Source organism: Eptesicus fuscus, chromosome 7 (genome assembly GCF_027574615.1).
Source record: "Eptesicus fuscus isolate TK198812 chromosome 7, DD_ASM_mEF_20220401, whole genome shotgun sequence".
NCBI classification, from domain to species: domain Eukaryota; kingdom Metazoa; phylum Chordata; class Mammalia; order Chiroptera; family Vespertilionidae; genus Eptesicus; species Eptesicus fuscus.
In genome coordinates this window covers 84,662,474-84,677,327 of record NC_072479.1, presented here as the reverse complement: position 1 = coordinate 84,677,327, position 14,854 = coordinate 84,662,474, and the positions used below count along the sequence as shown (strand labels likewise).

At 37.9% G+C, this 14,854-nt stretch overlaps 2 protein-coding genes and 1 pseudogene across 2 annotated transcripts; 1 reads left to right on the top strand and 2 right to left on the bottom strand.

Annotated features, from left to right (window-relative positions):
• Positions 1 to 7,064, top strand: part of LOC103285432 (polycomb group RING finger protein 6-like) — a 28,302-nt pseudogene extending 21,238 nt beyond the window's left edge.
• Positions 3,004 to 3,922, bottom strand: LOC129149682 (putative taste receptor type 2 member 33). The gene has a single exon (XM_054718510.1). It carries the CDS (start codon positions 3,919 to 3,921, stop codon positions 3,004 to 3,006), a length of 918 nt encoding a protein of 305 aa, XP_054574485.1. The 5' UTR covers position 3,922.
• A 6,865-nt stretch (positions 7,065 to 13,929) lies between the features above and the next one.
• Positions 13,930 to 14,854, bottom strand: LOC129149681 (taste receptor type 2 member 31-like). The gene has a single exon (XM_054718509.1). The coding sequence runs from the start codon at positions 14,845 to 14,847 to the stop codon at positions 13,930 to 13,932; it is 918 nt and encodes a 305-aa protein (XP_054574484.1). The 5' UTR covers positions 14,848 to 14,854.

The following is a 14,854-nucleotide window of genomic DNA, read 5'->3' as shown; positions in this document are numbered from 1 at the left end:
GCAGTTAAATGGGAGATCTCTGAAAGTTGTGACTTTATCCACTTTTCTAAGAGACAGAATTCATTGTAATGAAAGAACATTACAGATCTATTCCATGGCTTATGATACATAATTCTCAACATCAGGTCTAATTTGAAAAAACAATATCACCTAAAACTTTATCAAGAGTAAGTTACAGCCGAAACTGGTTTGGCTCAGTGGATAGAGCGTCGGCCTGCGGACTGGAAGGTCCCAGGTTCGATTCCGGTCAAGGGCATGTACCTTGGTTGCGGGCACATCCCCAGTAGGGGGTGTGCAGGAGGCAGCTGGTCGATTTTTCTCTCTCATCGACGTTTCTAGCTCTCTATCCCTCTCCCTTCCTCCCTGTAAAAATCAATAAAATATATATATTTTTAAAAAGAGTAAGTTACAAACAAAAGGCAGCTACAAATGCTACAATGCAAAATCAATTATAGTTTGGTGAAGTCAGGAATATTTAGCAGGAACTTGAATTATTTAGAATTTATGAAGAAATACAGAAATAAATTCAAGACTGATCTAAAGGCATGTCAAATTATCAGTGACATGAACAAATATGACACCCTTCTAAGCAGAGAAACTTTCTTTATTTTACAATATCTAATTGGCTTTTCAACTGAAAAGCTTCTAAGGTTTCTAAGTGCCCTCCAATATCTATGTCCTAAACAAAATCTCTTAATCTCCTTTCTAGGCAATAGAGTGACGATGTTTTTCAGACTCCCTTTCAGATGGTATGGCAATGTGAATGATGTGGATTGATGTTTTGTGAATGAAAATTAAGTGAACCATTTATAGGCTCACACCCAAAGTATCTCCCACACATGCTCCCCATGCATCTTTCTTCCACATGCATCTTTCTTCTAACGCCGCTTCTTCAAAATAGACTCTCCCAGGCCATGGTATTTTGTGGAAGAGCCACACTCAAGGGGCCAAAGAGCCGCATGTGGCTCGTGAGCCGCGGTTTGCCGACCACATGTCTAGAGAATGGAAATAGAAACCCATGTGGTTGTGGCCTTGGTCCTGGCCCCCAGAGTCCACCTCGAGAGTAGAGAGCCTGGTGAGCCCTGGAACTGCCCACTGCTCCTACCTGGAAGAAAGATGCATGGGGAGCATGTGTGGGAGATACTTTGGGTGTGAGCCTATAAATGGTGCACTTAATTTTCATGTCTGCAATGGCCATGATTGAAGGCAATCATGGAAGCCACATGTTTAAGATGGCAGAGTTGTGATCAGCCTTCGTCCCTGGATAAAAGCATAGAGGAGACTCCTTGAACACATCAGGACTGTTAAAAAAGCAATAGGGAATTTAGATTATGTTTGAGTCGCTTTATGTTTTGGAGCCTATTGGTGACCACTGTTCATTCACCCAGTCTAAATAAATATTTGTTAAGAGGCACTGGAATGGTGAAGAAACAGAACCAGGAAATCTATGCCACCTACGGATTTTGTGATGGGTTTTGATTTCATTGGTTTTCCAGAACTAATGTGGCTTATTCATGTAATTATTTACTATTTTGAATATCATTTTCTCCAATTATCCCATGGGCTGGGTTTTATGTCCTGGAGACTTAGCAGGAAACAGGAAAGACATCATCCCAAATTATAGTTCTTATATTCTACTGAGAAGACAGGTGATAAAGAAACAAATGAATAAATCAAATGAATGAAATATATACATTAAGGTACAGATATTATAGTTAAAATATCATAATACTATCATTTTACTTGTTTAATAAGGTTATGCTTTATTTTTCTTTAAAAATTTTTTTTCTTTTTCTTTCTTATGTTATTGTTTAAAGTATTACATATGTCTCCTTTTTCCCCGATTGACCACCCCCCAGTCACTCCCACCTCCCAGGACAAGCCCCACCACCCCAGTTGTTTAACAAGGTTATACATTTCTTCCTTATGATAGAACTCAAAACCAAATATATTTCAACACACTGTCTATTTCACCATTTTCCATAAGATTATAATACAAACAGATCTGAAAACTTTTTTATCATTATTACATAGACATGTGTGCAGAAAGAAAATTGACTTATGTACTATAATTATATACTACAATTATTTTGAGCATATATTTAAGATATGTAAAATTTAAATATTTTCCCTGAAGTTAAAAAGGAATGCTTAAATAGAAAGATGGAGCAGATGATTCCAAATTCAGAGGCCCAAACATGGTGAATATGTAAACTAAATAAATTGATATGTTTTTGAATTAGAAAATGTCTTCTCAATTCAAAAACAATAGCTTCAGTAAAAACATCATGATTATTTTGCTTTCTTCTTTATTACTATTGCAGAACTTGTTTATTTTCTAAGCTTTCACCTATTGTATTAAATCTAATAATCTTTAGTACTATTTATTGTACATGAATATGAAATACATTCCAAATATGTTTGTCACTCTTTAATTTCATTACGTGCATCTTTTCCCAAGAGTTCTGATAGTTATCTATTAGCCAGGAAGTAAGAATTCATGATGTAATAATATCTATTTCAAGCATGTATCCTCAGAGTGTGATTTAGACTTGAATACCCTTGCCATCCCAAAGATTGGAGGTTCAAACAAAGAAATTAAACTCACTGTGATACATATGCATGGTACTAATTACAATGGAAAATGGCAATAATCCCCTGAGATGAGTTATCAGTCCTTAAAAACGCATACATATAGACCATAAATTCTTTGCTTGCAAGATGATAACATAGAATATGTATGTGAAGTGTTCATAAATTTATAATTCTGAGCATTTTCTTACAACATTTTATAAAATTAGATTACTTAACTGAAAAATATAATATGCCAATCTTCTAATCTTTCTTGTATTTTTATAAACATGCACACACATATATTTTTGTGATAAACTTTTCTAGGTATACCTTACCTAATTCCATACACATTAAGAAATGTATTAGGAAGTACAAAACATTGCAAACTTCACCAGTTTATTTTCTTACAGAAGACACAAGGTGCCCCATTTATTTCCTTTCCTTCAGCCAGCACCTCACCTGCCTCAGAAATGACAGAAAGGCCTGTCTCAGCTTCTTATTCCCCCAAATCAGGATAAATGAGTGGCTTGAAGGATAAAGGGTTCCAAGAACCTTGCAAATCATGTGAAGTGAATTGTTCTGCTGAGTACTCGAATTCCAAACTGCGATGATTTGTGCCACGAAGAAAATGACAAACAGCAAGAGAAAGGAGATCACAGTTTGCATGGCTCTTATGTGGACCTCGGTGCTGGGATCTTGGGATCCTTTACCACTGAGCGGCATCGTTCTCAGATGTTTCCACAGGGAAAAGATTAACAGCAGAACAGCTGTCAGAGACATAGTAAAGGGTATGATGTTTACAAGCGTGAATATGATCACATTTGAAAGGTGTGCGACGTCCCTCAATTTGCTCTCCCAAGTGATGTTTCCTTTATATTCATTCATCTGCATTTTTGCATCTGTGCTTATCACTGCAAGATGAACAATGAAGAAGACCAAAGTGCCCCAGAGTATCATGAGAACCACTCTGTTAGCTCTCCATTTTAGGTGAAGAAATAAAAGGCTGGAGAAATTGGCTATCTTGAGCAAATAAAGTATGCTGAGGCTAGTAGCAAGCCACAGACTAAAATGGTTGCTTACTACCCAGGTAATATGAACAATAGTTTTTACTTCTGAACTATAGATGGATGGATGCAACACAGTTCCATACCAATTGAATACTATTATCCCAAGCAAACTAATTCTGGAGACCGCCAGAGCAGTGAGAATTCCATCAGCACAGGAGATCTTGTGTTTCTTGACCCAGTCAATGCAGTTCACCAGCGCTATGAAGCCATTGGCAGAACTTCCTAGAACACATTGCACTATTATGAGGATGGAAAGAATTCTCTGTAATAAATGTATCATGTCTAAAAAAAAAAGCCAAGTCGAATATTATTGGTCATTAATCCTTTACTATTCTGACCTTAAGTTCTATTTGCAGCTGATCTTGAATGTGTATAAAATTCTTCTTTCTTTTAAATTCTATGACCAATGCCAAGCAGGAAAGCACCAGGGAATGCTAATGCAAGAGTTCAATGTTTTCTTTATGAAAACATTCTTATTACCCAAACAGCTCAAATTAACTGCTATTCAAATAATGTCCTTGCTGTAGGCTGGAATATATCATAACTGATGTTGTTGTAAAAGCTGAATTCTCATTTGCTAGCATGCAAATATAGACATATTCTCTTTCATTGATTTGCAATTTTCTTTGTTTAAGCTCTCTATAATTTGTATTCATCAACTTTGTCATTAGGAAAACATAAAAGCCCAATGCATTGAATATATAGTGAAAGCTATCCTATATAATAAAGAGGTAATATGCAAATAGACAGTCACTCCAACACACAGGATGCCTCCCCTATGTGGTCAAAGATGGCCATCCCTATGTGGACACAAGATGGCTGCCACAACTTGGCCAGCAGGGGAGGGCAGTTGTGGGCGATCAGGCCAGCAGGGAGGGCACTTGAAAGGGGGGAACCCGGCCTGCATGGGAGGGCAGTGGGGGTGGAACAGGCCTGCATGGGAGGGCAGTTGGGGCAACCAGGCCAGCAAGGGAGGACAGTTGGGGGGACTAGGCCTATAGGGGAGAGCAGTTGAGGCGACCAGGCCAGCAAGGAAGGGCAGTTGGAAGGGACAAGGCCTGCAGGGGAAGGCAATTGTGGGGGGGAGAGCACCAGACCTGCAGGGATGGGCAGTTTGGGGGAACCAGGCTGCCAAGGGAGGACAGTTAGGGGAGAACGGGCCAGAATCGAGGGCAGCTGGGGGTGACCAGGCCTTCAGGGGAGGAGAGTTAGGGGTGACCCAGCCTGCAGGGTAGGGCAGTTTAAGTGACCACACCTGCAAGGAAGGGCAGTTGGAGGGACCAGTCCTGCAGGGGTGGGCTGTTGGGAGGGACAAGGCCTGCAGGGTAGGGCAATTACAGGGGACAAGGCCTGCAAGGAAGGACAGTTAGGGGCAACCAGGACAGCAGGGGAGGGCAGTTTGGGATGACCAGTCTTGCAAGGGAGGGCATTTGGGGGGACCAGGCTGGCAAGGGAGGGCAGTTTGGAATGACCAGTCCAGAAAGGGAGGGCATTGCAAGGGACCAGGCCTGCAGGGGACGGCTGTTGGGAGGTACAAGGCTTGCAGGGTATGGTAGTTGGTGGGGACCAGGCCTGCAGGGGAGAGCAGTTATGGGCGACCAGGCTGGCATGGGAGGGCAATTCGGGGCAATGGATCCAGCAGGGCAACAGTTAGGCATCAATCAGGCTGGCAGGAGAGAGGTTAGGGGGTGATCAGGCTTATAGGCAGAAGCAGTTAGGGGCAATCAGGCAGGCAGGCAGGCAAGTGATTAGGAGCCAGCAGTCCTGGATTGTCAGAGGGATGTCCTACTGCCCGTTTTGTGGGATCAGGGCTAAACAGGCAGTCAGGCATCTATCAAGGGGTCCCAGATTGGAGATGGTGCAGGCTGGGCTGAGGTACACTTAAAAGCAGAATAATCCCTCTAAGCTGACCCCATTCAACTACAAACACATGTAACTAAAATTATAGAATATCTTCATACATGTTGTAAAAGCTGCATTGTAAGACATTTTTACTATAGCAACAGATGTCCAAAATGCAACCAGTAATTCATAAGACACAACCTCTTTGTAACATAAGGTTGGGCTGACAGTTACAAGACATAGTGTACAAATTAGTAATCAATCTAGAAGAAAGAGGAAAAAAGCAAATGCATGAGTTTATAAAGAAAGAGGTATAGCCGAAACCGGTTTGGCTCACTGGATAGAGCGTCGGTCTGCGGACTAGAAGGTCCCAGGTTCGATTCCGGTCAAGGGCATGTACATTGGTTGCGGGCACATCCCCTGGTGGGGGTTGTGCAGGAGGCAGCTGGTCGATGTCTCTCTCTCATCGATGCTTCTAGCTCTCTATCCCTCTCCCTTCCTCTCTGTTTGAAAAATCAATAAAATATATTTTTTTTTTTATAAAGAAAGAGGTATAGAAGTACCTCAACCTACTTTTCTACAACCCGGCCCTTGAAGCAAAAGAAGATCTAAGAAAGCCTTAGAATCAGTGTTTAGGATTCCACCTGAACTTGATATGTCTTTTTTTTTTTTTTTTTTTTTAGTATATTTTATTGAATTTTTACAGAGAGGAAGGGAGAGGGATAGAGAGTTAGAAACGTCGATGAGAGAGAAACATCGACCAGCTGCCTCCTACACATCCCCCACTGGGGACGTGCCCGCAACCAATGTACATGCCCTTGACTGGAATCAAACCTGGGACCTTTCAGTTCGCAGATCGACGCTCTGTCCACTGAGCCAAACCGGTTTTGGCTTGATATGTCTTTATTACTAGAATTCATTGGTGCTAATGAAGGCACAAGATACTTTAAGCTATTGAAAAAAATGTTTCTCCAAGTTTCAGGAAAAGCTGCCGGAATGACCAACACACCTGAATGATGGGTGAAAAGATTACTCTGACTCATGTTTTTTTTTTTTGTGAAAGGGAAGGCTAAGGGGCTATTTGGCTTTAGGAACTAAGCATCCTCGATTGCCTGCCTCCTTAGACTTTTATTATAACAACAGCATGAACTACAATTAACCTCTAGATACAATCAGCAAGGCAAGCATCCTTGATAAAACACATGCATCTGTAGTGTCTTTTAAGCAAGGAGGAGTCTGAGGAAACACCCAGAGGCTCAGACTTGTTTGGAAAAGTCAAGGCAGGGGCAGGCACCTTCAGTAACACCTGTCCAATGCTAAGCCACAGAAAGCAACTATTTGGGCATATAGAAAACTTTCTGAGAATGAAAATGGATCTTGACCTAGCTTGTCAGGTAGAAATCATTTCTGGCCATCACTTGTTAGAGCGATAGAAACTCTAAGGGAAATTCCATGTGCAACAGGTGATACAGCAATGCAAGCTGATTGGCCTAGAGCAGATCTGATGGTCCATGGGCTACACATAGATGGTCTTCACTCATTCATTCTGGTCTTGTGGTTTCTCCTCTGAAAATTACTTAAAGATTCTGAGAGTATCAGGAGGTAGGAGAGAAACAAAATAAGGTGGCTTCTCAATGTTATTTTGCTTCTCACCAAAGAGTGCATCTCACCAAAAATATTTAGCAAACGTAACTGCTGCCATTTTGTGCTAAGACATAATATCTATTTTCAGCACCAAGTATCATATTTATAAGTACACTTGGAATGATAGAATGCATCTGTCTTACTAGCGACTATGTACTAGAAGCATCAATATCTCAGGAGGGAAATTTCAAAGTCCTGAATTTTTAAAGTTCTTGTGATTTCAAATACTATAATAATGATTTTGTTTCATAATGTTTGATGTAAATCAATAACTAGTTTCCTCATTGAGCCATATCCTTTTGAAGTTGGTGGTGTGGATTCTACTCTCTGGGATGCCATCAGTATGGCACAAAGAAAGTATGCTTTTGAAATGAAGACCTAAAGCCAGACTTTGTTAAACTATACAGGTTGTATTCCTCTGACAAAGACCAAAACTATCGGCCACCTTTGTGTGTTGCCATCATATTTTAAACTTGCATCGTTTTTTCTTTTGGTTGTTTACTTCTAAAAGAGATAAATTATCATTATTCTGAGTGAAGATACTGTCTCCTATGTGGTTTATGGTTGGTAACATAAGCCTTTAGTACAATAAAGACTTCATCGACATAAATATATATATATGTTTATTTAAAAAATATATATATATATGTTTATTCAAATAACCAAAATATAAATACATCAATCAAAGAGACACAATCCTAATCCATGAGTTATTTTTTAGGAGTCATTTTGCATTTACTTTGTTTCTAATGTTAGAAATGGGTCTCAGTAGCTTAATTCCGTGATTTTAAGATCATTCATGAATAATTTGCTCAAGCAATACATTTAAAATGAAAGAATGTTCAATTTATAAAGCTTTTCACTTGATGTTAACTTTGCTAATAACTAACATAATTTAGATACAATGATCATTAAGAAATAATTCACACATTGCCAAAATTATGTGTGTAAATATTTGAAATGTAAATCATTAAATAAAGTAACAGGATAATGACGGTGATGATGATGATGATGAAGGCAGTTAAATGGGAGATCTCTGAAAGTTGTGACTTTATCCACTTTTCTAAGAGACAGAATTCATTGTAATGAAAGAACATTACAGATCTATTCCATGGCTTATGATACATAATTCTCAACATCAGGTCTGATTTGAAGGAACAATATCATCTAAAACTTTATCAAGAGTAAGTTACAAACAAAATATTTCTGATAATATATTTGCTATTTTTTACCACATTATAAAATTAAGGCACTGTGAATCAAACAAAAAGAACTTTGCTCGTATAGAATTGTCATATGGAATGCATATAACCTCTATATAAGAGTACAGTATATAAACTTTATTTCATATTTTAATAGCATCATTAGCAAGCAAACTTCTCTTCTCTGCTGATTACATGCCCAGCTATTGTCATTAATCTGAATCATTTTATTACAGAAGTTGCACTACATATGTACAAACATACCCAAATACTACACTAAATATGTATTTTGCTTTTACAAATTTGCCTTTCTATGTCTCTGTCTTTTTTCTCCATCAAGGAACTAAGAAATTTATAGGTCTAATTTGTTCATTTTCATTTTTGTGTTGTTTCCTATTGTGTCCGTATGCCATGACTTATTTGTCCATTTTATAACTAATGGGCATTTATATGATTTCTCAATTTGAGAATTACATGACTCCCCAATTTCAGCTATTAATAACAGCAGTACCGTGCACATTTTTGCATGTATATTCTGTCACACATGTATGAAAAAATTCTCTAGTATAACAAGGAGGAGTACAATTAATGGGTCCTAGGATATGCATGTTCACATTGAATGCATAATGCCATACTCTTGAACAAAGTTGTTTTATCAATGCATAATCCAATAAATATGGTATGAAAATTCCTATTATTTCAGATCCTTTCCAACAGTAGAAACATCACACTAATATTAACACTTTTATGTTTATATAACATATTATTACACTTAACCTTTACAATTCTTTTTCAATTCTACTTTCAAACTTATCTTTAGTTAGAAAAATTTGTGTTACTTTTTCGTTTTCAGTAACTGTAATTCTATATACACTTATTCATATTACATTGTATATTGTTTATACATTTATCAATATTTCATTATAGACTTTTATAACCATACTCCTCCAGGTCTCAAATACTCTACTGTTACCAAAAACTGTTAAAAAAATAAAGACATGTCCTTTAGTCAAATATTATGTCTTATCACTTTAAGAAAATATAATTACTTAAAGGATGTTATAGGGAAATTTTACTGCTGTTTAACAAACCCTGATATAAAGAAATGCTGAAGGTTTTCTATTAAGATATTTTCCAATAGGATGCACAAGGTTATTTCAAATTCTGTCTATAAAGGCAAAGGTTTTGCTTTTTCTCAGAGAATTTAAGTGCCACAGTGGCCTCAAGGCAATCTGTCTTAGCTTGCTGTTTCCCAAAATTATAATAAAAGAGTGGCCTGAGGGAAAGGCAGTTGAAATCACTATGACAAGCATCATGACTTGATAGGTCTGTACTTTAGTGAAGATCCAAATTGCTGTTAGAAGAGAAATAATGTAAATGATGAAGAGGAGGAGGAACATTGTCACCATTTTCATGGCCCTTCTATGGGCCTCTGTGCTTGAGTCCCCTGAGCCCGCCAGGTTGAGCTGAAAATTCTTGGTGTGTCTCACCAAGGACAGAAATAAAAGAAGCAAAGAGATCAGGGACAGGAAAAAGGGGATAATATAGGTCAAACTGAGAAGAAGAAGACTTTTGAGATAGGACATTTCATTTTCTTCAAACCGCAAAGTCATATTTATTTCATGTACCCTGTAGGAATTCAACCAGAATTCACTAATAGCATCGTGCGTTAAGAGGTTAAGAGACAGTAGGAAGAAAGACGCCAGGAAAAGCAGAAGAAGCACCCTGTTGACTCTCCACTTCAGCCACGTGAAAAAGGAGTGGGAGAAATTGGCGATCTTAAGGAAGTAGAAAACGCTGAGGCAGGTGGCAATCCAGGTACTTAAGTGATTAGTTAATGCCCAAAGAATAGTAACCACCTTTGCTAGTTTACCAATAGCGTACACATGTGGAGCTAGCCCCATTATAAATGAATCCAAGAGTATTACCAACAGTTGAATGATTCTGGCCAGAGCCAAGCTGGTGAGGATGAAATCAGCTGAGGAAACTTTCCCAGTCCTGAACCATTCGATGCAGTTCACCAGTCCGATGAACCCATTTCCTAGCACTCCTAAGATGATCATTCCTGTTGACACAACCAGAAAGGTGGCCTTCATTTCAAATGACATTGGTATAAGAATGTTTCTAATGTTGTGCCTCAATGAAAGCTTTATTGTGAAACAGTTGCAGATGGACATCCATTTATGATGCTTTCCATAAATATTTTCATCATAATTCCAGAAAGTACAACCAAAATTCTGCCTTGAGATATAGTTCCAGAGACCTTCACAAAAGAATAGTGCATTCTATTTGTATTGTAATTCCAGTGCTAAACTGAACAGTTCTGTGAAGACACACACATTTCAGGAATACCTGTAGTATTCCTTACAGTCAGCTACTATCCTATCTAATAAAGAGGAATATGCTAATTGACCCTCACATCATCACAAAGATGGTGGTGCCCACAGCCAATAAGGAGGGAATATGCTAATTGACTGCCCTGCCCTCAAAGATAGCAGCACCCACAGCCACAAGATGGCAGCACCCAGACCCTTAAGACTTGCCGTGCATCTGCCTCCAGAGTCCCCAAGTCCCCTCAGCCCCCCAGCTTCCCAGGGCCAGCCCGAGGCATAGGCAAGCCTAAGATGGAAGCTGCCCAGCCGCCCAGGGCCGCCCGAGATTCAGGTAACCAGGGCCGGCCTGGGCTTGTGCTGCTGGCAATGGTAGGAGAAGAGGTGTGATGGGGCGTCGCCTTCCCCTGATTGCCAGGTCTCCTACAGCCCCTGAGGGCTCCCAGACTGTGAGAGCGGGCAGGCCAGGCTGAGGGACCCCACTACAGTGCATAATTTTCATGCACCGGGCCTCTAGTATAAACATAAATGTTGTCCACTTATCTCAACACCGGCTGCAAATTTTCCTTTGTGCCACTGACTAAATGGAGAAAGTAAAATATGTAAACATGCAAATCTGAGAGAGATTATTTTCCACCAACTTGTATTTCTATCTCCTTGGAACATACATCTAAATGCAAATATTTTAAATTTTGAATAGTAGTTGCTAGAGGAAAAGCTTTTATATAATTAAGTTATGATTTGCTACTTATCAATAAGATCCTTGTACATATCTAGTATTTTTGTTTATGTAATTTAATTTACATAAATAACTTATTGCAATTATTTCTAGTTCAAAGACCACACACAAGTCCTAGAACAAATAACTAAAAATAATCATGTGGGAATAGTATAGAAGCTAAATCAGAAGTTATAAGCAATGTATACCAGGAATATACACAAGGCAGCTACAAATGCTACAATGCAAAATCAATTATAGTTTGGTGAAGTCAGGAATATTTAGCAGGAACTTGAATTATTTAGAATTTATGAAGAAATACAGAAATAAATTCAAGACTGGTGTAAGGTCATGTCAAATTATCAGTGACATGAACAAATATGACACCCTTCTAAGCAGAGAAACTTTTTTTGTTTTACAATATCTAATTGGCTTTTCAACTGAAAAGCTTCTAAGGTTTCTAAGTGCCCTCCAATATCTATGTCCTAAACAAAATCTCTTAATCTCCTTTCTAGGCAATAGAGTGACGATGTTTTTGAGACTCCCTTACAGATGGTATGGCAATGTGAATGATGTGGATTGATGTTTTGTGAATGAAAATTAAGTGAACCATTTATAGGCCCACACCCAAAGTATCTCCCACACATGCTCCCCATACATCTTTTTTCGCCCTGCTGTCTGCAATGGCAATTATTCCAAGGCAATCGTGGAAGCCACATGTCTGTGATGGCATAGTTGTGATCAGCCTTCTTCCCAGGATAACTGCATAGAGGAGACTCCTTGAACACATCAGGACTGTTAAAAAAGCAATAGGGAATTTAGATCACGTATGACTTGCTTTTTTGTTTTGGAGCCTATTGGTGACCGCTGTTCATTCACCCAGTCTAAGGCAGTAATTGGAACCAAGCACATACAGATTTGTTAAGAGTCACTGGAATGGTGAAAAAACAGAACCAGTTCCTATGCCATCTACTGATTTTGTGATGGGTTTTGATTTCATTGGTTTTCCAGAACTAATGTGGCTTATTCGTGTTATTATTTAATATTTAGAATATCATTTTCTCCAGTTATCCCAAGGGCTGGGTTTTATGTCCTGGAGACTTAGTAGGACACAGGAAAGACAGCATCCCAAATTATAGTTCTTATATTCTACTGAGAAGACAGGTGATAAAGAAACAAATGAATAAATCAGATGTATGAAATATATACATTAAGGTATAGATATTATTGTTAAAATATCATAATACTACCATTTTACTTGCTAAACAGGTTATACTTTTCTTTCTTTTAAAAAAATTTTTCTTTTTCTGTCTTTCTTATTGTTTAAAGTATTACATATGTCTCCTTTTTCCTCGATTGACCTCCCCCCAGTCACTCCCACCTCCCAGGACAAGCCCCACCACCCCAGTTGTTTAACAAGGTTATACATTTCTTTCTTATGATAGAACTCGAAACCAAATATATTTCAACACACTGTCTATTTCACCATTTTCCATAAGATTATAATACAAACAGATCTGAAGACTTTTTAATAATTATTACATAGACATCATAGATATCAATTTTCATGTGTGCAGAAAGATCATTGACTTATGTACCATAATTATATACTACATTTATTTTGGGCACAGGTTTAAGATAGGTAAAATTTAAACATTTTCTCCGAAGTTTAAAAGAAATTCTTAAATAGAAAGATGGAGCAGATGATTCCAAATTCAGAGGCCCAAACATGGTGAATATGTAAACTAAATAAATTGATATAAGTTTTTGAATTAGAAAATGTCTTCTCAACTCAAAAACAATAGCATCAGTAAAAACATCATGATTATTTTGCTTTCTTCTTTATTACAATTGCAGAACTTGTTTATTTTCTAAGCTTTCACCTACTGTATTAAATCTAATAATCTTTCGTACTATTTATTGTACATGAATATGAAATACTTTCCAAGTATGTTTGTCACTCTTTAATTTCATTACGTGCATCTTTTACCAAGAGTTCTGATTGTTTTCTATTAGTCAGGAAGTAAGAATTCATGATGGAATAATGTCTATTTAAGCATGTATCCTCAGTGTGTGATTTAGAATTGAATACCCTTACTATCCCAAAGATTGCAGGTTCAAACAAAAAAAAAATTTAAACTCACTATGATACATATGCGTGGTACTAATTACAATGGAAAATGTCAATAATTCCCTGAGATGAGTTATCAGTGCTTAAAAATGCATAAATATAGACCATAAATTCTTTGCTTGCAAGATGATAACATAGAATTTGTATGTGAAGTGTTCATAAATTTATAATTTGGAGCAATTTCTTACAATCTTTTATAAAATTAGATTGCTTGCTTGAAAAATATAACATGGTAATCATATAATCTTTCTTGTATTTTTTATAAACATGCACAAATATATATTTTTGTGATAAAATGCAGAAAGGCACTTTCTAGGTATACCTTACCTAATTCCATACACATTAAGAAATGTAGTAGGAAGCACAAAACATTGCAAACTTCGTCAGTTTATTTTCTTACAGAAGACACAAGGTGCCCCATTTATTTCCTTTCCTTCAGCCAGCACCTCACCTGCCTCAGAAATGACAGAAAGGCCTGTCTCAGCTTCTTATTCCCCCAAATCAGGATAAATGAGTGGTTTGACGGATACAGGATTCCAAGAACTTGGCAAATCCAGAGAACTGAATTGTTCTGCATAATATTAAAATTCCAAATTGAGATGATTTGAGCAAAGAAGTAAATGACAAACAGCAAGAGAAAGGAGATCACAGTTTGCATGGCTCTTATGTGGACCTCGGTGCTGGGATCTTGGGATCCTTTACCACTGAGCGGCATCGTTCTCAGATGTTTCCACAGGGAAAAGATTAAGAGCAGAACAGCTGTCAGAGACATAGTAAAGGGTATGAAGTTTGCAAGCGTGAATATGATCACATTTGAAAGGTGTGCAATGTCCTTCAATTTGCTCTCCCAAGTGATGTTTCCCTTATATACATTCATCTTCATTTTTTCATCTGTGCTTATCACTGCAAGATGAACAATAAAGAAGACCAAAGTGCCCCAGAGTATCATGAGAACCACTCTGTTAGCTCTCCATTTTAGGTGAAGAAATAAAAGGCTGGAGAAATTGGCTATCTTGAGCAAATAAAGTACACTGAGGCTGGTTGTAAGCCACAGACTAAAATGGTTGCTTACTACCCAGGTAATATGAACAATAGTTTTTACTTCTGAACTATAGATGGATGGATGCAACACAGTTCCATACCAATTGAATACTATTATCCCAAGCAAACTAATTCTGGAGACCGCCAGAGCAGTGAGAATTCCATCAGCACAGGAGATCTTGTGTTTCTTGACCCAGTCAATGCAGTTCACCAGCGCTATGAAGCCATTGGCAGAACTTCCTAGAACACATTGCACTATTATGAGGATGGAAAGAATGCTCTGTAATAAATTTATCATGTCTAAA